Source organism: Anomalospiza imberbis, chromosome 9 (assembly GCF_031753505.1).
Source record: "Anomalospiza imberbis isolate Cuckoo-Finch-1a 21T00152 chromosome 9, ASM3175350v1, whole genome shotgun sequence".
Taxonomy (NCBI): domain Eukaryota; kingdom Metazoa; phylum Chordata; class Aves; order Passeriformes; family Viduidae; genus Anomalospiza; species Anomalospiza imberbis.
Genome location: NC_089689.1, coordinates 1,624,908 through 1,649,963, shown reverse-complemented (window position 1 = coordinate 1,649,963; position 25,056 = coordinate 1,624,908). Strand labels below are relative to the sequence as shown.

General features: G+C 47.4%; 2 protein-coding genes across 5 annotated transcripts in view; both read left to right on the top strand.

The window, feature by feature from the left end:
• Window positions 1-13,636, top strand: part of SUCO (SUN domain containing ossification factor) — a 38,642-nt gene extending 25,006 nt beyond the window's left edge. For 3 of the 4 annotated variants that reach the window (XM_068199298.1, XM_068199297.1, XM_068199296.1), the window contains 11 exons: window positions 918-1,009; window positions 1,481-1,546; window positions 3,776-3,850; window positions 4,399-4,495; window positions 5,414-6,568; window positions 7,370-7,457; window positions 8,774-8,878; window positions 9,798-9,952; window positions 10,303-10,394; window positions 11,517-11,572; window positions 11,737-13,636. In XM_068199298.1, the coding sequence (XP_068055399.1) occupies window positions 918-1,009; window positions 1,481-1,546; window positions 3,776-3,850; window positions 4,399-4,495; window positions 5,414-6,568; window positions 7,370-7,457; window positions 8,774-8,878; window positions 9,798-9,952; window positions 10,303-10,394; window positions 11,517-11,572; window positions 11,737-12,183 (2,428 nt within the window). In that variant the 3' untranslated portion in view covers window positions 12,184-13,636. The remainder of the gene's footprint in view (window positions 1-917; window positions 1,010-1,480; window positions 1,547-3,775; window positions 3,851-4,398; window positions 4,496-5,413; window positions 6,569-7,369; window positions 7,458-8,773; window positions 8,879-9,797; window positions 9,953-10,302; window positions 10,395-11,516; window positions 11,573-11,736) is intronic. The other variant, XM_068199294.1, reaches the window with a different exon arrangement.
• A 7,026-nt stretch (window positions 13,637-20,662) lies between these two features.
• On the top strand, window positions 20,663-24,744 carry FASLG (Fas ligand). Its single transcript, XM_068199154.1, has 5 exons — window positions 20,663-21,043; window positions 21,378-21,427; window positions 22,071-22,088; window positions 22,328-22,359; window positions 23,620-24,744. Exons 1-5 carry the CDS (start codon window positions 20,663-20,665, stop codon window positions 24,012-24,014), a joined length of 876 nt encoding a protein of 291 aa, XP_068055255.1. The 3' UTR covers window positions 24,015-24,744.
• The last annotated feature ends 312 nt before the right edge of the window (window positions 24,745-25,056 follow it).

The window sequence follows — 25,056 nt, the reverse complement described above, 5'->3', positions numbered from 1 at the left end:
GGATCTACCTCTCATCTACCTCCTTGCAGTGAGGATTAGTCTGCTTTTAGAATAGTTGGGCAACAATTCCAATTTTCAGTTGCAGTTACTTGTAAGTATTGTGGATTGGAGTAGTTGCCTGACCTGCCTGCTGTGTAGTGTCTTTCACGTCTGTTTAAAGAAGCTTTGAATCTTTTTATTTGCTTCGCCAGTATGTCAGGAATAGTTTATATTTGCAGGGGGAGGGGAGGAGGAGACAGGAGCCTTGAGCAGCTTTAGAGCAGGACATGAGCATTTCAAGGCTGACCAAGCAAAACAGGGAACAAGTGGTGAACTAAAAAGAGCAGGTATGGTGAGTGCTTTTTGGAAGCTGCTGGGTTGTTTGGCACCACGGGTGTGTGCAGTCAGTAATGCTTGCAATAGCTGAGTAGAAACACCTGTGAATTTTTGAGAGAACCATCAGCCTCTATACTGCTCCTAAAAACAGGTTTTGAACCTGGGAGGTCTCTGGTATTGGAAGTCAAACCATATTTTTAGTTCACGAGACTGCTTTACACTGGACTGATTTGATTTAATTTTGGCAGAAGAGGTCAAAGAGAATGTGGCATGCAAAGGGAGGTAGTTCTGAATAGATATTCCTAAAGCAAGTCAAAGGTGAAACTGAAGAGGAGGTAGCTCATGGAAAGCCAAAGACAAGGAAGTCTAGCTGTGAGTTTAAAGGGAAGAAAAGACTCTTTGGAATTAGAATGAGAAGCAGGATCTTGTTTAGGTTCCTTGTCGATACAACTTAGAGAAAATAAATATCCCCGCTGTTTGATCTTGCTTAACTGACTGCAACTACTGTATCTCATTTACTTGTTACATAAAGGTAATACTGCTTATCAGTTATGTCACATGATTCCTAATACTAGGTTTTTATTTTAAAACTTTGATCATAGAGTATTTGGTACTAGCATGGTTGAAGAGTATGAAGAAATAGCTGATTCTCAGTATCAGTCTGAACGACAGGAACTGTTTGATGAAGATTATGGTAAGCAAATATTTTGTGCATTTTTAGCCATTCAGACAGCTCTTGTGCTGGCTCATCACTTCCTGCATATGATGAAAGATCTGACTGTTAAATTTACTTGTTGACAGTGTTTCAGCATTTCTGGGCTTTTCCAATAATCCTTTGAAGTTCTAGACAATGTGTTTAAATGTAGCTATGGAGAGGTTTGCTTTGAAATGATAGTAATAAGTCTCTCTTTCACTTGGCAGAACAGGCAATTTCTTCATGTGCTGACAGTAGGAAAGGATTACTAAAATAAAGCAGCTCAGACAAAACAGTTCTATCCTTAATGTCCATTTCAGTTTGTAATATCTCACCTCAGGCTTTCTGTAGTTTTATTTCCACGCTGTCAAGTTGACATCATTGAATAACATCTTAAATCTTGAGGTTTATATTCTTTGCCTATGACAGATGAAACTCTAATAGTCACGACTTGTTCTTCTTTATACATAGATTATCTATTGGATTATAACACAGGGGAAGAAAAATCTTCAAAAAATCTTCTTGGTTCTGCTACAAGTGAGTATGATTTATTAGAAAAAGTTATTCCTGTGCTTAAAATGTGCTAATTGAAAGTGGCATGACATTTTGTTGTGCAACATCTACAACTTTTATATTCTGCTGAGGCAATTTGTGATTCTTCTTTAGTTGAGTAGAATAATTAAAAATTTGGAGTTGGGGGATCGTTCTTAGTGTTCTAAAAATGAATTTTCAATTTGTAAGGATATCTGTTTTGTGAAAACTTGTTTTCTCTGCTTAAGGATTCTGAATACTGAAGATCATGTAAAAGTTGCATAGGGCTGTAAATGGCCAGTACTGAAGTGCTATAGAACTATAATTTTTGGAGGTTGGAAATCTGTGTTTAATTAAAATGCTTAACCTACAGGAGGCAATATAAAGATTTCCTTTGTACAACTTTAGGGGGAGAGAAGGATGCAGAATACTAGTTCTGAGAAGGTTTTATGTAAATACTGCAATTTATGTTCTTCATAAGGGCTGTGTTTTTTGAGACAACTAAAGGTTCTTGACTGTCTCCTCTCACTTTTCCCATTGGAAAATGTCCATGTGTAGGGCTTGTTTGGCTGAGAATCCTTGTATATTCAGTTTTAATGGTATTCTTTACTGCTGAATTATTCAGGCTGGTATCACCTCCACACACATTTTCCTAAGGAGCTCTTGCACTTGTACCATTCTTCTGTCCCAGCTAATGAAGATTTCTTATTCTAGTGTAGATCTGCACTCAGTTAATGCTGTTTGGAGTCAGGCTTTGCTTTCATCCTGTAGGGGATCAGAGCTACAGAAATCTTTCTTACTTTTTCCATTGTTGTCTCCTGAGAATAAAGTCATGACAGGAATGTTCACGGCTTAGAACAGTTTTCAAAAGGGAAATACATACTTGAAAAGGCAGTTTATTTCTACATGTGTGCCTCTCACAGATGAGATAAAGCAGTAAATTCTTCCCTGACACTGCTTATCTCATCTTTGTGACTTCTAAACTTTTTATCTTGAAGCTGTCTTGGTGATGCATATTCACATGATCCGTCTGCAAGGGCAGTATTACAAGTTTATATTCACTGTCTGAAAAAAGCAGTGACTTTCCATTTAATTTTTTAGATTAATTGAAAGATTTGAAACACCTGTTGCTGATGGTGCTCAGCTGTCTCTCTAATGCACTAAAACATTTCAGTGACCAGTATTTAGCTCTGTCTGGTGGGTTTTGTTGCTGAGAGCTTTCCTCTCTGTCAGAGTGGTCAGTGCTCCTCTTCTGGAAGGAGTAGAGTTTGTGGGGTTTGTTTTTTGGTGGGGTTTTTTAATATGCACGTAGACACATGTGACAGGTTTCCATTTTGCATCTTAAATGTAGACTGAGAAAGAGGGTCCTCTGAGGAGGAGATGGAGGGCTCTCGGACATTTAATCTCATAAGAAGCATTTTGCAGTCTTCCACGAGTCTGAACCTTTGAGGGTGGCTTGCTGTTCTTTCTCCTGCCATTCTCCCAATTGTAAAGCTTCTATACCAGCTCTGTATTCTCCCTCATTTTCTCATTTTTCGTAAGAAACCATCCATAGCTCAAGCATCTTTTGACTATTGTGACTTTTCTCCTTATACAACCCCAGATTAACATAAATCAGGAATGCAGCTTCTGACATATTCTGGAGGAAAGGCAGAACCAAAGTTCTGAACACAACTTCCTGGAGCCCAAGGAATTTGTCATTGCTACTAAAATGCCTCTTTAACAGGACGACCTTGGCCATGTGACATACACTGCCATATGTTGGTGGTGGGGGAGAAATGGGCAAAGTCAAGCCAGCTTCTGTGTGTTTACAACAGAGTGCTCTTTACCTGTTCCTCATCTTCTAAATAAGCCTGGCAATTGTTTGTTGTCAATATCAAGACCAAAGAGTAGCTGTGTTTAATTCCTGTGCTGATGTAGAGCAGGACCTCTTGGAATTTACTTCTGTGAATTCAGAGGGGAGAGGAACTGTCCTACTTAACAGGTCCTTAAAATAAATCTTATGTGTAAGCCAGATCTGTGGGTGTTATGGTACAGGTTTTCAAATCCAGGTTTCTAGCTTACACGTTTACCTTTGAAAAAGCAGCTGCCTCCAGTGTAATAGAATGACCAGATATTATGTCCTTACACTGTGATTCATTTCAAGCAAGTATTGCAAAATAGCAAATTTCTTGGTGCTGCTGATCTCTGGGCCCTCTGAGAGTGCCCTTGTTGAGTAGTTGTTGTCTCTTTCAGATGCTATCCTGAGTATGGTGAACATTGCTGCCAATATGCTTGGAGCCAAAACTGAAGAGTCATCTGAAACTGAAGGTACTGTAGTTTTTTAGATGAAAAGCATTCTGGAGAGTTTGCATTTCTTTAAGTTTTTTTTTTGTTTGTTTTTTTTTGGGATTTTTTTGGTTTTTTTAGTTTTTTTTTTTGTGAGGAGTTGGATAGTCTGTGATGGTTTAAATGAATTTTTTCACCTTTTGTGGCACACCTGATTAGTGTCATAGAACTTAGTGACTGAAAAGTGGAACAAAGATGATGAATTTGCTGAGAAGAAAACCCATACAAAGATGACACATGTGCTTATTCAGCTTTATTTGGAGAGCTTTACTCTCTGTGTTACCCAGTTGAAGTTGTAAAGTCCTAACTTGCTGCTTCTTTCTCAAAGTATTTTGAGACTGTCCACATCATCATACTCAAAAACTGTCAGTAGCATTTCATTCAGATAACTTTGGATGATATCTGCAATTAATTTGATAGCACAGTTAATCATAAAAAAACCCCACCAATAATAAACCCAGACCTCAGAATCTGTTGAAAACAAAGATGGTTCTTGAATTTCCATGTTCACATTTTCCTCCTTCCTGCAGCTGGGAATAAAAGTGTGTCTGAAAATGTCACTGCCACCCCTGCAACTTCAACAGCTGCACCAAGACTGCCTGAACCAACACCTGTTCCTTCGCCAGAGTAAGTGATTGCTCTTGGGGTGTTTGTAATCTGCTCCAGGCAGAGACAAACATGGGCCAGGCTGCAGTCCTTGGTAGTAGGATGCTCAGGTATGGCATGCAGACTTAAACAAGGGAAAAAACAAGTATTTGGTAAAATCTGTACTGTGGTAGTGGCACTAACCAGAGACATTTAGTGGTTTTGTTACTGTCTGTTACAGCCTATTTCCATTACAGTGTGTTTTGTTTTGACACAGAAACTGGTTTAATATTGGTCCAGGTTTTGTGGTCTCCTGCAAGGGAGACTAATTAGGAATGTAAATTGTATTGCTGAAACTTCAGTTAAATTGTAGTGACAAACTTCTGGTTTGGAAGTTTTTACTTGGTAGACTTCCCTTAATGAAAAAACGTATGCAAATGTACAGAGTGAGCTTGAGAAGTTCTGTATAGATTCTGTTGTTTTTCAGTAATTACAGTTGCTGATAATTAGGCTGCTTAAGGCCAAGATCCTGGCTCTTAAATGTTAATACACGACTCGTGCTGTATTTAGTGGCTTTACGGTTTTCTATCACTCTTGCTGTGAGACTGAGGAAGGTCAGTGGGAATGTTGTGATTCTTGCATTTGAGGATTGCATCAGCAGAGTAAGATGCTTGCTGTGTAAAATGAGGATTTGAACTGGTGACTGTTTTCAGGGGTGAGAGAAGGGGCAATATCTAATTGAAAAGGCTTGCTGTTTGAGAGGCAGGTTTTGAAATTATTTGTTTGCCTATTGGGACTGAAAATCACCAGAGAAAATATTACCTTGCAGAATTTCTGTCTCAGAACTGGCCCTTGGTCATTGGACTAAGCTTTGCTAATTTTCTGAAAGACTATTTTCAGTCTTCTGGAGCAGGGATGTAAAACTGTTGAATTAATGCCTTGTCTTTAACTCTGTTGTAGACTTGTTACTACAGATATTCCACAGATAGAGAAGGAGCAGTTAATGGTGGATTTGACTAAAGAAAGCCCAATTGTTCAGCTAGTGCAGGAGTATGAAGAAGATACAAGCCAGTCTACAGTAACTTTGCTGTCCAGTGATGAGCAGGAAGAGGAAGCAGCAGCATGGTTTGAGCTGGAGACAGAGAAGTACTGCTGTGACATGGCAGCAGTGTGCTGCATTTCCACCTTCTCGGAGTACCTGCTGAAGTGGTGCTCAGTTGCAGCAGCCATGCATCGGCAGCACAGTAAAACTGGACGTGAAGAGAGGCCACCTCACCCTGTGGACGTGCAGCAGCCACAGCCATCTCTGACTGAGTCTGCCCAGACAGCAGCAGAGGAGCCTTTGCCTGAGCAGCTGGACAGCAAAGCTGAGAAACCCCCTGGGTCTGCTGTTGCAGTTGACTTCAGTGCCGTCCATGAGGAGATGAGTAATGAGACCACAGAGTCCATTGAGCTGGAGCCTAGCCATCCTCAAACTGTCTCGCAGTCCCTCCTCCTAGAAGTTACTTCTGAAGCAAAGCCATCCCCCACAACAGACATGGTGCTGGAGCCTCCAAAAGAAGACTCAGGCCAGGTGGCACCAAGGGCAACTCCCCAGGTGGATGTCCCAGAGCTCAGCACTGAAATGGAAAAGGCTGAGAGCTCAGTTGTAGAAGAAAGCCCCGAGCCCAGTGTGGCCACCGAGGTAAAGGAGATGAGCACAAGAGAGACTTTTGCTACTCCAGTGATTCCAAAGCCTACAGAGACTGTTCTGCAGCCTGAAAGCACAGTGGACATGGTAGCCAGCGATGCTGTGGAAGGGAAGGAGAGCACTCCAGAAGTGCAGAAACCTGCTGTGCCTCCTGTCGAGCCTCCTGTGCCTGCCGAGGGCAAGGAGGACGAGCAGGCGGCGGAAGAAGCTCTGCTGGCGCTCCCGGTCTCGGGGGGGCCGCAGAGAACAGCCACAGATTTCTATGCTGAGCTGCAGAACTCCACGGAGCTGGGCTATGCCAACGGGAACCTCGTTCACGGATCCAACCAGAAGGAATCCGTCTTCATGCGCCTCAACAACCGCATCAAGGCCCTGGAGGTCAACATGTCCCTCAGCAGCCGCTACCTGGAAGAGCTCAGTCAGAGGTGAGGCTGAGCAGGGCTGGTAAGAGTCCAGGCTGTGAAGTACAGGGGAAGTTGGGCAGGGGGTAAGTCACAGCTTAAAGTTTTATGGAAAGCTGAGGAAAGGACCCAAGCCTAGGTGGCTGTTGGAGTTACCCTGTGTGAATCGGGGCTTCTTCCTCTCTGTAGTTCAGATAAAATACTGTTTGGTTTATTTTGAGGAGTATTGCTGTGGGTTTTTTGAAAGGATAAAGTGTTGTCAGGATGTAGGTACTAATCCTGTCTGTAATTCATTCTACAAAAGGGCACATCCTTCTATTACTGTTGAACTAAATGTCACAGACCTACAAAGCCTTTTTTATTAAATTGTTTCCACTTAAACTACTCTGTTATCTGTAGTAACTCTAGTTGAATAAGTGACTGTGGAGAGGCAACCAAAAGTTTCCTGTGAAGGATGTCTCTGTCTATTACTGTTTATCTGTGGTGTTCCTTAGCTACAGGAGAGCGGGGAGGTGCACCCATTTCAGAATTGGTTCCAAGGAAGGGGCTCGCACTTATATTTATTGTGCAGAGTGAATTCAGTAAGTTGGTACTGAGCTTGAATGTATTGAAATAGATTTGACCATAACCTTGGGGGAAAAAACCAAAACAAAAGGCATATCTGTTTTATTTGTGAAACTTAAAAGCAGGTACCACTTGATGTTTAAGTAAAGCTCTTTGGGCAAAGAGAAGGTTTTTGCTGGCATAGTCATGTTTTCTGAAGACAAGTCTAAGCTGAGGAGTTTTGTGCACTGATATTTCAGCCTTAAACACTTTTTGTTTTAGGTACCGAAAACAAATGGAAGAAATGCAGAAGGCTTTCAATAAAACGATAATAAAGCTTCAGAACACCTCAAGAATAGCAGAAGAGCAGGTATGATTTGTTTGGAGTATTGAGGTGTTTTCCTAGTTAGAAGGGCTTGCTTTTAATGAAGCCCTGAGAAACTCCTGGGTCTCTTGTTGCAGTTGACTTCAATGAAATCTCTGCCACAGAGGTGCAGAAATCATCTACCAGCTGAGCTGTAGATCTGCCTTTTAAAAGCATCCATTCCATGCTTCCCTATTTTTGTCCATTATAAAATTTTTAGACATGTTCTCGGTTGTTTCAGAATAAAGCCATTTTCAGCACTGTTTTCTGATTTTGTACTTGAAGAAAAGACCAGTTGTCGGCTAAAACTCTTTAATGTCTTTGGTAATGGCTAAAATTCTTTAATGTCTTTGTCAACGAAAAAGTTACCCAGGTCAGTTCCAACCCTTGTTTCTTGGTTGTAACTGCACTCAAAACAATTTTTTAAACTTGGTTCATTTATCATATCTGATTTAAAGTATTGATAGACAATTTCCCTGCTGCTGAAGAGACTGAGCCTACGGAAAGGCAGAGTGGTACAGTAATGGCTTAGGCCAAATCTGCATTTAAAAATGATGTGCATGTAACAAAACCTTAACTTCATTCTTTAAAATGAGGATTTTCCCTGCTCTGCCATCTTGACTTTGCTGAGCAGCTGTGAAATAGAGCAGTAACTGCTGTGGTAAACATTCACTAAAGCAGCTGTGCACGTGACAGAGCAGACTTGATCCCAAACTATCTGGAAGTTTCTGAAGTGCAGTCTCAGGCCTGGAGTTTCTTCATCCATGAACAGCAAAAAAAATGGCAGGTTTCACGTGTTGCCTTTTCGGGGTTGGGTTTGAGGGTTTTTTTGGAAGAGTATCAGTGCTGGTCAGTCTGAGGTTAGTCTCCTGGTGTTCTGCTCACCTTCCTTAATTTCTCATAGGATTGAGTCCTGTTAGGGCTCTTGGTGCCGCAGCTGTTAGCTGGGAAGGAGCCATTCCTGGCTGGTCTGGGCTCCTGTCCGTAACTGCTGCCTGTGCATCAGCCTTGGGCTGGAGCTGTGCCTGGGCAGCTGGGTGTGTGTGTTCTGTGCCTCCTGACAGCGACTGTGTGGAGCTGCCTGCTCGCTCTGCCCGTGATGAGGACAGCAGAAGTCTCTCTAATGAAATGCACTTGGCATCATGTGTAGGAGGTGTTAGTTGACAAACAAAGATGTTATGTGAGCACCGTGTTGGAAACAATGCTGGGTAGGCCGTGTGGCTGTTGCTGTGTCAGACAGAACACTGGTTCTGTAGCCATGAGTGCATGTGACAGTGGGAAGCTGGCCACTGACAGCATGCCCATGACTCTGTTCACCACAGGATCAGCGTCAGACAGAGGCAATCCAGCTGTTACAAGCACAGCTCACCAACATGACCCAGCTGGCTTCCAATCTGTCAGCGACCGTGGCGGAACTGAAACGTGAGGTAATCACAATCCAGAGGAAATAGGTGCATGAATCTATCTATCACATCTCTATTTGAAGAGACCAGTCTTCAAATTGAGTTTTAAATTGTCTGCAGTGTTGCTTTCAGCCTACTCTATCTGAAACTTCTAGCTGCAAATTTGAGTAACAATGAGCTGTCTTGTGCACAGCAAAATTGGTCATGGTTACTGCAGTCTCTCTAGCCTGCATGATTGTAGTCTGAGCCAAGGCACCCTTCTTCTTTCCCTACTGGCTATTGTCATCTTTAGAGATTAGGGAGATCTTGGCAACAATATTAGGAACGTTTTCTCTCCAGTGTTTATGTTCTGCCTGCCTGACATTTCAAGCAGTACCATAAACATGATCTTTTATATTTTGTGCATATTGCCAAAGACCTCCCTTGAGCTAACACTTGCTGAGATTCCTCCTTTGATGCCTGGCTGGCTGAGCTCCTGTTTGAGTACTGTGGTCAGTGAAACCACATTGAATCAAGTGATTATGATGGTATTTTGTGAAGTAGTGCAGTGTCAGCTGATAAAAAGTAATAGTGTTGCATCCATGTCAGCTGTGAACCAGAGAAGTTGCTTTCTGAGTCTGGATTCTTAGGGGACGGGTATTGCTTTCAGGGAGGTTGGGATGCTGTTTGCAGGGGGTGGCAGCCTCTGTAGTTGTGCTGCTATTGGAGGCAGGGGAATCTTGTCCTGTTAGCAGCTGGTGGGATTCAGCCTTCACTTCTGAATGCTGCACGGCCAATAGACTGCCTCAAACCTCTGTAAAATTACTGAAATACGATCAGGTGTTTAGTGAAACTAAAGAAAAGTCAGTTGAGAACATAGCACTTGTCTTTAAGAGCTTAAAACATAAGAATGGCAATGTCATGGAATTGTTGTGTCTTCAGCAGTTGTCTCAAACCCCTGCAGGTTTCTGATCGCCAGACTTACCTGGTGATTTCTCTGGTTCTCTGCCTCATCCTGGGCTTGGTGCTTTTTGTGCAGCGGTGCAGGAGCCCTTCTCAGTTCTGTGAAGATTACCTCTCAAAAATTCCCAAAAGCAATCACTACCCTAGCCCCAAAAGGTAATGTATTTGTATTTGAAACTCAATTGTTCTTGCAGTTTTTATTAATGTTTTCTAAGTCTGCTGGTACTGGCACATCTGCTTTAATTCTGAATTTTCTTTCTGCACTCTCAGAATTGATAGCAAGGGGCTCTGGATCATAACACTCTCCTAGGAGCATTTTGGGGCTACTACACATGAAAAACATGCCTTGATAACTTGTAGCAAACAGTACTGTGTCTGTTAGCCAGGCTTTGTTGGGCATCTCAGCGGACAGTTCTGTCTTTCTGCCAGGAATGATTTTTAATGAGAAATGTACATGACAAAATCCTGAGAAAAATGTGTTAAAAAAGCTTTCTGGAATTTCCTAGGTGTTTCTCTTCCTATGATGATATGAATTTGAAAAGAAGAACTTCCCTTCCACTGGTCAGATCCCAGTCTTTTCAGCTAGCTGGTAAAGAAGGTATTATTCATGTCATACATCCAGTCTGTGGTGTTGCTCTTAGTGCTGCACAATGTGTGTGTGGTTCATGTATGTGTTCTGGAAGAAAAGGTGGTTTGTGAACAAGTTACCAGATACTCATAAAACTGTGCTGAATTACGCTGAAACCTTACATGCAGTTTTTGCTGCAGATCCGTTCTGCTCTGCAGATGGTTCTTTAGGGTTAGGAGCAATCAGTGCAGGCACTCAGGTCTGCAAAGCTGTGAAGATTGCAGAAAGCAGCTTTTTTTTCCTCTTGGAAATGCCAGACGTGGGAAGTCTGAGTGTCCTACTTTTCTGAAGTCCTGATAGCCTATGTTTGAAACTTGGCAGGTAATTAGGATTCAAATGTCACAACTTCAGTAAGAAAGCTTAGACCATTTATCTTGGCTTGGGTATGAAGAATGATCTGATCTTTGTAGCATTCGTGGTAGATTTGGGACAACTGAATTTTGATTTCTTAGGCCGTGAGTGTCATGCAAAAGCAAGTGTTGCAGACCATAGTAACTACCAAGTATGCTGCTGACACAGCTCTTCTGGGTGCAGCAAACTTGCCTCACAGGTTTGTTCTGTGAATAAAACTCCATTAAAACTCTGGAGTTGGCAGTGTGATGCCATGAACACTAGCTAGGGCCTAGACTATTTTTTTTTCAAAACAGTGCTTTTCCCAAATTCTCCCCACTGGTCTCACATCAGTGTGAACATCTGCCTTGTTGGTGGGTGCACATCTGTGCTGTCGGGGGCAGGCTGCACATGACACACTCTTACACTGGGAGCAGTTTGTTTTCCTAGACTTCAGCACTCACTGACTCCTCCTTTCCCCCAGAGGATGTTCTTTGCACCTCTCCCATGGCCATAACTGTGAGGAGCCTGGGGTTTTCAGGTGTGTGTCGCTGACAGCTGCCACGACAGCACAGGGGAATTTCTCTGTGTGCTGACTTTACTTCCAAGTGTTTGTGTTGTGTCTCCCTTAACTTGCAAAGGGAGAGAGGGAGAAATGTGCCTGCTCAGTGGAATATTTTGTCACGCTGCTGTTAGTTGGGACTGTGTTGCTCTAGAGCTGGCAGTGTCAGCACTGTTGTGTGTCTGTTCTCTCTCTTACAGTGGATCCAGAGGATCTGTACATTGTGGAGCCCCTGAAGTTTTCCCCAGAGAAGAAGGTACCGTCTCACCCTGTGGGGAGGGAGCTGGTGGGGCTGAGGTGTTTGTGCTGGCAGGGGGTGCACGTCTCAGCTGCTCTCCCTGCTGGTTCCTAGGCTTGGCTTGCACGCTCTGCTTGCCTTCCAGAACCTCACCGCTTCTTTATTTTCACTTGTGGTTTCAGAAAAAGCGTTGCAAGTACAAAAGTGAAAAACCAGAGACTATTAAGCCAACAACAGAGCCCCTGCACCCGATAGCCAACGGGGAGATCAAAGGAAGGAAGCCCTTCACGAACCAGAGGGACTTCTCTAACATTGGGGAGGTTTATCACTCTTCCTACAAGGGCCCTCCCTCCGAAGGGAGCTCCGAGACGTCGTCGCAGTCGGACGAGTCCTATTTCTGTGGCATCTCAGCGTGCACGAGTCTGTGCAACGGGCAGACCCAAAAGACAAAGACTGAGAAGAGGGCTATCAAACGAAGACGGTCGAAAGTTTCAGACCAAGGGAAGCTCATAAAAACTCTAATACAGACTAAGTCGGGGTCAATGCCAAGTCTGCATGACATAATCAAAGGAAACAAAGATATAACAGTGGGAACACTCGGTGTCACGACAGTCTCTGGACACATCTAAACCTAGCTGAACTTCTCAAACAGGAGAGTGTTTGTTCGTTTGAGAACAGTCTGTGGTATTCTGTGGGAGGACAGTGGGAGACAAAGAGCTCAACTCATTGGAAAGTATTCAGAAATTTGGTTTCTGCCTTTTTAAATAGATGGGATTGTGTCAATCTTGGCTATAAGCTGCAGCTTTACAAGGCTGATAATTTCCTATGAGAACAGCGTGGGGGGGAGGGAGAGCAGGGTTCATTTTATAAAGGTTTTTTTTCACAGTTCCTGGGGCAGAAATTTTTTGAAACCCAGTTTGTTGGGTGGAATAGGGATAAAAGCCTAATCCTCTTCCTTTAGCTTTGTTCCTATTTCTTGCACCTTCCCATATTTATGTGCCTTTTGTCTATTTATAATGCCACTGGAAGAGGGGAGATACAATTGTTTGTCATTTGATTTATTTTGTAATTTCTCTAGCTTTTTTTGAAGATGCAACACTACAGTGCTGTAAAGGGACATGTTTGCCTTCAGCTGGACTCAGTAATGTGGACTGGATACTGTAAAAATACCAAGAGATGGACTTGCCTGACTAGATTCTTGTTTTGCAAACTCTGTTGCGGAAAATCTCTCACCAGGGATGGCAACTGTGTTTACTTGCACCTTCAGTCACAATCGGAGCTTACTCTGATGTGCAGAATCAGTGACGGTGGCTGTTGAGGATTTCCTCTTGGTGATGGAGGCTGAGGAATGCATTTGTCACCTGAATGGCCTGCTGCAGCTCTCTGGAGGAGGTGGATGAGGAATGCTCACTGCTGTTGTGCTGAAGAACGTGAGGGTGCATTCTCGGAGCCTGCTCTGGGCTGTTGAGGTTGCCAAGCCTGGGAGCCTGAGCCTTCGGGCTGGTTCACAGCAGGTGTTTCCATAACGTTTGCTTTTGTATTGGCTAACAAATGTGCAGTGTTGGTATGGCTGGTATTTCATACTCAAGTGTTTTTTATTTTGACTGTGACTGTGTACTTGGATACTATAGGACGTGTGGTTGCTGAACTGTTGAGTGTGGTTCTGAGTGAGTGGAATAAAAGGTTATTCCTTTTGACAGGTGTTACAGGTTCACGTTGTACAAAATAAGTTAATTTATTGAGCACTTTCAGTGGTACCCTTTTTAACAGATCTGATGCCTTTCCTAGGTATTGTATGTAATGTGACTTATTTAAAGCCTTTGTTTTTTTGCTGCTTTCTTGTTAGTTTATGAGTACTTTAAAGTGATGTACTTTCAGAGTTGATCTGCACAATTAGCCAGTCAGAGCACATGAACCAGACGTGTTGAACGTGAATTCAGAAGGATGTCAAACCTGGATGAAGAAAATTCATACCACCAGAGTGCAGCATCCAGTGTTGTGGAGCAAGAGTATGTAACTACAGAGCTGTAGTGCCATTAGAAACTGTGAATTTCCAAATAAATCTGAACACTTTGTCTTTCATTTACTGGCTTTTTTTTTCCCTTTGAGAATCAAACCATGGCTTACATTCTTTGCAAAGGACTAGTCTTAAAATTGCAGCCCAGGACTAGGACATGGGATCCTTTGGGCTGTAGTAAGGAGTTCATAAACTTGCCAGCCTCCATGTGTTTTTCTATTTAAATAAAGAAAAGTGTGGGGGAGTGGATTCTGAGGGCTGAGTGGTGCTTTGTCTGAAAGGTCAGGAATTGTGGCCCTGTGAAACTGCTGGAGAGGTTTCCAGCAGTCAGTTCACACCTTGTCCTGGGGGATCCCTGCATGTGGTGGCTCTCTGTGAGAAGAACTGTATGAAATGACTTCTTGTTACTCAGAGCTAAGGCTTGTACCCTTAAAAAAGGTACAAAAGGCCCTGAAAGGAAAGTGAGAGAGTCTTACCTCAAACCAGAGTTCTCAGCTTGAAGCTTGCCCCTTATTGATCCCTCCCCCCGTGACTTGTTTCTGTCAAGCCCAGCAGGACTTGTGCAGGCAAATGCCAAATTCACAGGCTGGCCAGCATCTGCTTGTCAGAGGAGACCTCCCCAGCACTGAGTTTTCACTTGAGTGTCTCAGGACTCTGCTTCATCACAGAGCTATGATTTAAAAATATAACTGAATGTGGAGTTTGCTGAGGGAGGAGAGTGCTGGGTGTTTTGGTGGGGGGTATAGGAACTCACCCCCTGGTTGGGGTGAGCCAGAAAGGTGGAAAAGTCTCTCCTCCAACCCGTGTCTCCAAAGAAAGACTCAGTGGTCTTCTGTTGTCCGGTCTCAAGGTAGTTTATTGTGTGTTATCTGAAAGATTTCTCCCTGAGCTGCTGCGGTCCGTTCAGCAGTCAGGCAAGGGCACACTCTGACGCCCAGGGGGCTGGTGCCCTCTTTTATATCATACATTACGTGTTAAATGTTTACGGTTTTTCCCCAGTGCCACCACCTGTATTGAACAGTGACTTTCTACTCTAAACCAATCTGTGAGTGCCAACATCACCAAGAACATGGAGGTTAGGAAGGAGAAGGAAAGAGGACAGGGCATGCCCAAGTCCCTCCATCTTAGAACTTCTGACCCCCATGTACAAAACTCAGACCCCTCTGTACAAGGCCTAAAACCCCCCTGTACAGCACTCAAAAACTCTTCCTCTCACTTTGTGACTACTTCTACTATAATATCTGAACTTGTGTGATTTCTTGTTCTTCCTGCGAGGTTGGTAAATTGTTCCATGGATCAGGTTCAAAGCCACAGGGGTCTGTGGCTGCATTCCAGGGTCTCAGATGCTTCTGACCCGGGCCTGGAACATCCAGGAGTGTCCAAGGGACATTCTGGGTTCTGACAGGGGGGAAGTGTGGGTTTCTTTTATTTACTCCTTCCTCTTGTTATGGCACTTTTTACAAGTGTGTGTACCTTTATTGCCCAGGGCTTTTCAGTAAGAATCACCTGAAGCTGGATAGGACTGAATTCTTAAAACAGCCCTTCTTAAAACAGACACTCTGGCTATGAACTAAAGGACTCCCAGCTCTGTCCTGTGCTGATAAATGAAGCTGCTTGTTGAAATCCCAGTCACACATTCAGATTTCCAGGTTGACAATTGCAGATGTAAAACCAAATGTAAATCTAATCTGGTCCCTTCATACCCTGCTCCCTCTGTACTGGGCCTGACTTGGGTCTAAGGGAATTGATGCATTCTGTGGAAAGATACCAGTGATAAAGCTTGTCCTGTAATGAACACATGGGAATAAAGCATCTGGAGGAACCCACAGGGCCAGTTACAGTTTTGCAGTTGAGAGTGTGTTCTGGTAAGAGATTGGAGATTGAACCACAGATTCCACCTGCTGCTGCCACCCTGCTTTTAGTTATCTGTAACCACTTCTTTAAAAAAAGTTCTCTTACCATCAGGTTACTGTTGCCTAATGTTTTCCTTTCATGTGGGCTCTTGAGTCATTTTTTACTTTCAGTTTTATTAATGTCACGCAATCTAGCTTTCAAAATTTGGTTGTATGGAATCAAGTCTCTTAAATTGGTTATAGACTTTATGTAGGAATAATAATTTCTGATGAAGACAGTTTATGCATCTGAAATTCCTGTGTTACAGTCATGATATTGCAAGCAAAGGTTGGACAGCTGTTGGTGTAAAACACCCAGAAGCCAAAGTGTGTGCTGGAGTGAGGATGGTGTCCCTCAGTCCTTGGGCAGGTCCTCAGCCCAAGGTCAAAAAAATCTTTAATGTGAAGGTTTCCATGTGGACCTGGTGTAAGTGCATTGCTGTGTTTGCCCAGGTAAGGTGTTAGGGTTATATACATTCAATATCAGTGGAAATCCGGGCTTTCTTAAAGATGCAGACCCTACCAGCTGTGTGGTGCTGTAAGCAGAAAACTCAGATCTAAGGTGGTGTCTGGCTTCTGCTTTTTGCCCACTTACAGCACGGGGTGGAACAGCTTAGCAGGTTTTGCTTCATGAGGTACAAACATGTTCCACTTCACTTGGAACAGAGACGTGGAGAGCCCTGCCCACGGAGTGCTGTGGGGTGTCTCATCTCCTGGAAAGCCTGAGTGTCCAACAGCAGCTGCTGCTGGGCTTTGAGACAGCTCCACGAGGGCCTCTTCCCACAGCTGCCACAGGTGAAGGCTTAGTGCTGAAACTCGCTCACCTTGCTCGCTTAGCCCTTCTCTGAGTCCAGCAGAATGGATTTGGAAGAAGCTTCCAAGGAGGCTCCTGCTGTGTGACCCTGAACAGGGGCTGGGGGCTGCAGCTGGCCCTTGCTGTGCTGCTTTCCACTGAGTCACCAGGAGCTCCCACGCAGCAGGGCAGCTTTCGGGAGGCCATGCAGAGGAGCTGAGCTCTGCCCCTTGTGGACCTAGAGATGGAACAGAAACGTTTGCCACCTTGGGGCCTGTTTTTCTGCCCTGTTAGATGTGGTTGGAGCCTCCGTCCCGCTGCAGTGCCCTCTGTGAGCTCGCAGCAAACAACAGTCCCTGTCTGCTGTTTCTCTTTCCCCAGAAAAATAACTGGAAGCAGCTACTGAAGCTTCCGTGAGTTGTAATGACACAGTTACCGTTTGTTTGTCTTGAATGGGCTGAGGCTGGCTGCTCCCAAGAAGAAATAAACCTGTCAAGCACCAGCCAGGCCCCCCTGGCCAGCAGAGCCAGCTGGCGTTTGCCAGGGCTGGGGCTGGCTTTGTGCCCAGAGGCTGGGGCAGGGCACAGACCCTGCAGAAGGGCTTGGGAATGAGACCCTTGGGAATGTCTGTCCTCCCTTCAGCTGGGGGGACAGGAACTCAACACCTGCACGTTCTCTTGGTCTTCCTCACAACTGGCCACAGCACCTTGTTCTGTTTTGTCCTGTGGCACCATGTTTCTCAGAATAGATCCCCTTACCTCATAACCACTCCACCTCATTTCCCTGCTCTTACCACAGGCACAGAAGAAATGAAAGCAGCAGAGTAATGTTTTAATTACTCCTCTCGTTCTCATCTGCTTTGGCCCCTTGGGTGCTCTCTCACCTCAGGACAGGGCCCTGTTTTGCTGAATCCAGGGCTGCTGGCTGCTTGTTGGAATCAGGGTGAAGGAGAGGACAGAGCACCTTGCTCACTGGAAGAGAAGTTCAGCACTGTAATGCCAGGCCAGAGCTGTTAACAGTGGACTTTAAAACCTGTTCTTGAGTGTGAATATCTGATTGTCCTTGTCCTGGCTTATATGTGCAACAAATGCTCCTAGCAAGGAGAGCAGATGTTGAGGAAATGAAAAGCATCACCTTTATTTGAGAAACCAAACTGTTAATAAACACACAATAAAGAAAACAACATGAAGATGTTGGTGCTAACTGCAAAGGCTGGGTGAGTTCTGGTGCCTTCCACACCCCTCCGAGGCTTCAGCAGATGGAGGCCCACTCCATTTGGAGGCAGCTCTCACAAGCATCCATACCAGTGTTCGGTCAAAAATCCATCTTTTTGTTCAAACTCCTTCAGATTTGGCTCACAACTGGTGGCTCCTTTGGAGGCTTTTTATTCTGTGAGATTTAAGAGCTCTCTGCTGCTGGAAATCATCCATCCCTCTCTTCACAGGTTTTCCACATGCTGTCCATCCCTCCTGGCCAATCTGCTCTTGAGCAGACAGATTTGAACCTCCTTTCTGTCCAACAGTTCCTGCAACTTCTTCCAGAGCCTCTCTGGAGTTGAACAGACTTGTGAAGTGAGTTCCAGGAGTGTCTGTAGCTGTCCAGAGCTGTGTGTGAGCACTCACGGGAGCTGTGGGCTTCCCCTGCTGGAAGCTCATGTCCAGCTGAGGTGCCTCTCAGCTTCAGACTTGTTTTCTTTCTAGCACATTGTTTTCTGCCCAAAGAGCTTGATCTGCAGTCTTTGTTCCTTGCCTGGTTTTCTTTTGATTTAATTCTCTGTCCTCATGATGTTGAATCCTGTGCTTTTGAACGCGAATGATTCTCAACTTTCTCAGTTGCTCTTAGGTGCAGTTACTGCAGCCCTGATGGCTTTCAAGAGTTGCTTTTTAACATTTCCACTAGTCATTAGTGTAATAGGAAATATTTGTTAATTGCTTCCAGAGAGACTCTGTCCAAAACACAGTGAGAGCCTCTCCTACACAGAGGTTCACACTTCAGTTTTTGAGTTTCAGGGTTTATGTTCTGTCTAGTATTAGATCTGGATCATTGTTCAAGTCCTGCTTTCTTTGGGCTGTTTCAGGCAGGTCCCTAAATCCTGCTGATACAAACTCTTAGCTGCTGGCTGATTCTCTGCCATCAACTTTAACATAATTGTGTGTCTTGTTAATAAGAGCTCCCACCTCTCCTCTGCAGGTGAATTGGGGAAGGAGAGTGTTCTTCTGAGCAAATCCTCTTTTGCAGTCTGTGTAATGTTTTTTGTTGGTTTGGTAAAGGGGAACAATTCCCTGAGGAGGGCTATGGAAGGTGCTTCCATTGGAAAATATTCTTTCCTGTTCAAGTGACATAACAGGGCTGCTGGAAACAGGGTGTACAGACTGGTTCAAGAGGGGGATAGGGTGGTGGAGGCAAATCTGACACCCCTTTTGTCCTCCTTTATGCCCTGTTTTTCTGCCCAGCTGTCCTTGTTAGGATGGCCTCAGCCTTATCTAAATTCTGGCTCTAGAATGAATTTGACCTTCTAGCAAAATTCACGTGACTGAAGTGCCTACCCACAGCAAATCGTCCTGCCATTATTTCAGTAGTCCTGTTCATATCCTGTGTCATTTGAGCACAGGAAGCCAGCAGAACACAGAGCCTGCAGGCACCACAACCTGCTTTTTTTTGGACTAGAGGATCTCCAGAGGTCCCTTCCACGGCCAGCCACCCTGTGGCTCTGAGAGCCTGATGTGCTGTGCAGACACAGCCCTGCCTGGCACCATCTCCCAGTCAGGGTCTGTCATCTTGTGGTGTCTGAAGGGGGTGGCAGGAAACCAGAGAGTGACAGCAGGACCAGCAGAGGGAGAGGTCCCTGAAAGCATGTTGTGCACTAAGCATTTTTGATGGTAAAATAGCCCCAGCCTTTGGTTTGCCACCACATGGGGTATTAGCAGGCTCTTGATCTGGGCATCCAAAACAGAAGGTGCAGCTGAAATGGCTTCAGTTGGTTTCCTTGTCTCTCCCTCTCACCCACCCTTTAAAAAATATCTTTGTGAAAGTGGGAAGCAGTGGGTGTGGAGTAAGAACACTTGTGACATTTAAGGGAAACTGCTACTCTCTCCTCAGTCCCACCTCAACAAGCTGTTGGCATTAACACAATGTCAGAAAAATGTGCAAGTGGATCCTCTCCAGGCAAAGCCATCGTGCATCGTGTGACCCTCTCTTGTAACGGCTGTGGGAGGGGATGGGGACCTGTCCTTAGGTGGCTGCTCTGGGACAGAGACAGGGGGACTGAGCCAGGCTAGGCACGACCAAACTTGAACTTGTTGCAGGTGGATTTCTGCTGCTTTTGTGTCTCTTAAACCCTGAAGTGTGAGGAGGAGCCTGATGGGGTTGTTGAAACCTGTAATGTGGATTGCTGCTGAAGCAAAGGGCTGGTGAATATCTTCAAAAAGCAGTGGAGTGTCTGGTGGTGCAAGACTTTGTAAGCACATCTGATTTATTGGTGTGGTTGCAGGCAAAGCTGAGCCCTTGCTTCAGAGAAACAAGTGTACAAAGGTTCAAATGTGCACTTTTCAGATCCCAGTTTTGATGTTCAAGATCAAAGTCTGTGTATTGTGATTGCTTCCTTCAGCCACAGGAAACTAATCTCTGGTTTGCTCTTGTGTTAAGCATTTCCTTTTTTTTAACACTACCCCACAAAAATACTCACTTCAACACGGGTTGAAGTGCAAGGAAAGGGTGTTGCTAATTGCTTGTGTGCACCTGTAAATCTCTGGGGAAATCTCACCGTCCCCACTTAGAAATCTGCAGTACATGAGGAATGGAAATTGAGAAATGAAAATGTCCCTGTCTCTTTTCATTAGGCTATTGTAATGAGCTTTTAAAAGGGCTGGCCCTCGCAGCATGCTCTGGACTCAGTGTTCTTCCTTGGAAGGTGGAAGGGCAGCCCCGGAGCCGGCTCTGCCTGGGCTGCTCCCGCTGGGGCAGCTCTGCTCAGGCTGCCTTCCCGTTCTCGGAGGCTTTTTTACCGCGGCAGGAGAGCGTCTGCGCGCTGTGCCCGGGACCGTGCCCTGCGGAGCTGCCAGGCTGGGATGCCCGGCGGCGAGGAGCGGAGCGATCCCCCGCGTGCCCCGGGCTCGGCCCTGCATCCCCCGCCGGGGAGGACTCCCGGCCCCGTCCCTCCCTTGCGGCGCAGGGTGCCGGAGGCTTTGCCGCTCCTGTGGCTGGGCAGACGCGCCGGCGGTCGGGAGCGCGGAGCAGCGGCCCGGGCGCTTTTGGGGAGCGGCTGCGGGTGTCGGACCGCGGAGCCGCGGGCCCCCGGAGCGGGGCTGTGGGAGGAGGGTGGGTCCGAGCCCCAGCCGGGCCGGAAGGGGCTTTGCTGCTGATGCTTCGAGGCTTTCGGAGTCGCAGCATCGCTCGCAGCCGCACGGATGCAGCCGTACCAGGGCAGAGCCGCCCCCGGGGCTCGGGCTGCGCCCGGCCCGGCGGGGTTCGGGTGCCACGCGGACGAGCCCAGCAGGCAGGTCCGGCCCGTGCCGCTGCCGCCCGTGCAGCAGAACCTCAACTACTACCCGCAGATCTTCTGGGTGGACGGCTGTGCCGATGCAGGGGCTCCCTGCCCCCCGGCTGCCCCCGCGGCTCCTTTCCCACCGCCCGTCCCCGAGCGGAGCAGAAAGCCACGGGACCACAGGGAAAGGACGAGCGCCGGCTTCCTCGTGATGTTCTTGCTGATCCTGGTGGCCTTCACCGGGGTGGGGCTGAGCATATTCAAGATTTTTCACCTGGAGAAGGAAGTGGATGAACTCAGAGAGGTGAGGTCTGCCTGGCTGGGCGCAGGTCCCTGGGGAAACGGGGAAAGGAACTCTCGGGACGGGGGCTGAGATGCGCCCAAGGGGCAGGATGGTGGCACGTCGGTGTCTGCTGCGACAGAGGAAGGGGGTGCTTGTTCCCGTGGGGGACCGCGTTGGTGACTGATTTATCAGCTTATCCCCGTGCTCCTGAGCGCTGCCAGCTCTCTCCCTGTGAATTTCTTAGCAGTGTGCAGCTCCCCATGGAGCTAAACCCTCAGACTGAGCCACTGCCAAAGGCAGTCCCTGGCTGCTCATGCTCTCAGTCTGAGCCACTGTCCCTCTTCTCTCTTGCCAGTCTGCCAGCGCTGAGCGCATCCCTCCAGCCTCGCAGAAACTCACAGGTGAGTCCGTGCCTGCAGGAGGAACCCAGTGAAATCCAAACTTTCCACAAGAACCTGCCAATTCTTGTAGATTTCATTGAGGAAAAGAAAAATAGTTTCAATTCGGGTGGAACAATTTAAGAATTGTGGTTTGAACTTCCAAACTATTGCTTTTCTTTTGCATTCCATGTTAATGTTATAAGTGAGGGTATCCTTTTCAAAAATGGCCAAGTCAGAAAGGAATTTTCAGTCCTCTAGACAGTTTTTTCTAGATCTGAAAAGTTTTAATTTTTTTCCCCCATTATTATTTTATTAATTAGAAAATTTATTTTCAAATTTGTTCTGATACTGAATTTAAAAAAAAAATGAAATAGCAAAATTCTTGGCAAAAGGAAGTCCTGGTTCTCATCAACTCCTATACCAATAAATTTTCCCCTTTAGGGGAAGGTGAGCTCTCATTTGAAGTGGATGCCCAGTGCTCTGATCACAGGCTTCTTTAGCAAAGGCTGAACATAAATAATAAACCTGAATTTCTTGAGGCGGCTGGATAAAGAAATAGAAACAGGGAAATAGTGTAAAGGAGAAGGGGGAGCGGAGAGGAAAATTTAATTGGCTCGAGAAAAGAAAAGGCTGCTTCTGAAATTAGAGAAGATGAAGGAGATGTTGAGGAAAAGTGAAGGGATGGAGTGGGATGGGCTCCAAATACCGAGTCCCTGGAGTGGGCCCATCTCTCCAAAGGGAACTCAGCCCTGCAGGGCAGGCAGAGCTTTCCCAGCTGTGCTCTCCCTTCCTGAGGACAGCCCCACTTCCTGGCTGGCCAGGGGATGGATGGCTTGCAGGGTCTCCGCTGTCCCCCCTGCTCTCTGGGCTGGCTCCTCCGTGGAGCTCGTGGCCAATGCCTTTTCTGTCTTTGTGCAGGGCAGAGGAAGGAGGCGAGGGGGGCAGCCCATGTCACAGGTACGAGCAGGGCTGGGAGCTGGGATGGCAGCTGGGGTGGGCTCAGGGGGTGCCACGGCAGCTGGGATGGGGTCACAGGGTGCTACGGCAGCTGGGATGGGTTCAGGGAGTGCCATGGCAGCTGGGATGGGGTCACGGGGTGCTACGGCAGCTGGGATGAGATCAGGGGGTGCCATGGCAGCTGGGATGGGTTCAGGGGGTGCCATGGCAGCTGGGATGAGATCAGGGGGTGCCACGGCAGCTGGGATGGGGTCACAGGGTGCTACGGCAGCTGGGATGAGATCAGGGGGTGCCATGGCAGCTGGGGTGGGCTCAGGGGGTGCCACGGCAGCTGGGATGGGGTCACAGGGTGCTATGGCAGCTAGAATGAGATCAGGGGGTGCCATGGCAGCTGGGATGAGATCAGGGGGTGCCATGGCAGCTGGGATGAGATCAGGGGGTGCCATGGCAGCTGGGATGAGATCAGGGGGTGCCATGGCAGCTGGGATGGGGTCACAGGGTGCTACGGCAGCTGGGATGAGATCAGGGGGTGCCATGGTAGCTGGGGTGGGTTCAGGGGGTGCCATGGCAGCTGGGGTGGGCTCAGGGGGTGCCATGGCAGCTGGGGTGGGCTCAGGGGATGCCATGGCAGCTGGGATGAGATCAGGGGGTGCCATGGCAGCTGGGGTGGGCTCAGGGGGTGCCATGGCAGCTGGGGTGGGCTCAGGGGATGCCATGGCAGCTGGGATGAGATCAGGGGATGCCATGGCAGCTGGGGTGGGCTCAAGGGGATGCCATGGCAGCTGGGGTGGGCTCAGGGGATGCCATGGCAGCTGGGATGAGATCAGGGGATGCCATGGCAGCTGGGGTGGGCTCAAGGGGATGCCATGGTAGCTGGGGTGGGCTCAGGGGATGCCATGGTAGCTGGGGTGGGTTCAGGGGGTGCCATGGCTGGAGTCATGAGGAGCCCACCCCACAGAGGCTTTGCTCTCCTCCTCGGGTGACACGTCTGCTCTGACAGTGGAAATTTGCTCCTCAGACAAAGCCCTCCCCCTCATTTCTGCTTCTCACGAGGCCTGGCTTTGGCTTGGTTTTGGGGTGTGCAGGGCAGGAGCTGGCCCTGGGGCTGGCGTTGGTGAGGGGTGAGGCCTGGGAGGATTTTCCATGCTGCAGGCAAGGCTGGGAGAACGGCTGCCTTGTGATGTGGGCTGTGACCTGAGCAGAAACCACCCAACCCAATGAGCTTCCCACCTGTTTTTTTGGTCTTGTTTTGGCTTCCAGGCAACCCAGCCCAGCAGGACCTGCCTCTGGAGTGGGAGCCCACCTCTGGCCATGCCTACACCAGTGGCATCCAGTACCACAACCGGGGGCTGCTGGTCAGCGAGCCGGGGCTGTACTTCGTGTACTCCAAGGTCCTGTTCCGCGGCAGCGCCTGTGACAGCCAGCTCCTGTCCCACGTGGTGTACAAGAGGAACCCGGCCTCCCCGGGCAGCCTCGTGCTCATGGAGGACAAAGCCACCAACTTCTGCACGGGCCAGAGGATGTGGGCCCGCAACAGCTACCTGGGGGCTCTCTTCAAGCTCAGGAAGATGGACAGCTTGCACGTCAACGTCTCCAAAATAGCCCTGGTGAACTTTGAGGAATCCAAGACTTTCTTTGGTTTGTTTAAGCTTTGAAACGGAGCGTGGCTGGCAGCCCCTTCACAGGGGCTGAGTCCTGCCTGGGCACCACAAAACCCACCCAGAAACCGTGTTTGGGCTTCTGCATGAGGGGATCCAAGCAACTGGGAAAGGCTTGAGAGCAGACACCTGGAAAGCACCAGGCTGTGCTGCATCAGCCTGAAGAGAATTGCACATATTCTCCTTACAAAAACCCCAACAAACCCAGAAAGTGGCGTGCTGGAGACCCTGCTGGAGCTCACTACTTGCTGCCTGAGAAGATGCTGGGACCTGCTGCTCCCCGGGGTGTCACAGCCCTGGTGGGGACAGCTGGGGGGTGTTATGGAGGTGTCTGGGTCGTGCCACAACACCACACACAGTGGTGTGGGGATGAGCAGTGTGAACAACTGCTCCCCCTGAGCCATGGCTGGCCCTGCCCAGCACTGGGACTGCTGTACCACAGGCACCTCCTGCTGTCTGGGCTGGGATAGGTGCTGTGTTCATTTTGTGTCAAGCTACGGACCGTTCCCACCCCAGAAAATGCTCCCCAACCACTTTATTTAACTCATCCCAGCTGCCTTGCAAGGAACATGCCAGGAGCAGCAGTGCCCTGAGGGATGTCCCAGAAGTGGCAGTGTGACCACACCACGGTGGTGGGGATGGTGGGGTGGCCATGGGCTCTGCTGGTGAAATCTAAGCTTCACAGCAGTGCAGGGCAGTGGGGCTTGAGGTGAAAGCAGCATCTCAAGCCCCCCTCCTGTCCTTTCAGCACAGAGGGTTCTCCATGGAGGCCTGGTCTGCCACCCCTTTCCTGATGCAGGTGCTGACATGCTGGCACCTGTCAATTGCATGACTCTGGCTGGCCCCTTGCCGTGGGATGTTCTCTCCTGAGAAAAACACAGATAGTAAATATATATTTTTCTAGTGAGTGGTGCTGTCCTCTCCTCATTTGGTGCAACAGGCTGGGCCATGGCCAAAGCACTGCAAGGCCTCTGTGACCAGGGGTCAGTGCCTCATTCCTTCTCCAGCAGCGTGGCAGAAATCTGGGAGCCTCATCCCT

Coding starts and splice junctions, on each gene's coding strand:
- FASLG (XM_068199154.1), top strand. CDS start 20,663: ATGCAGCCGTACCAGGGCAGAGCCGCCCCCGGGGCTCGGGCTGCGCCC. Junction 21,044..21,377: donor AAGTGGATGAACTCAGAGAG/GTGAGGTCTGCC, acceptor CTCTCTTGCCAG/TCTGCCAGCGCTGAGCGCAT. Junction 22,360..23,619: donor GGGGGCAGCCCATGTCACAG/GTACGAGCAGGG, acceptor TTTGGCTTCCAG/GCAACCCAGCCCAGCAGGAC.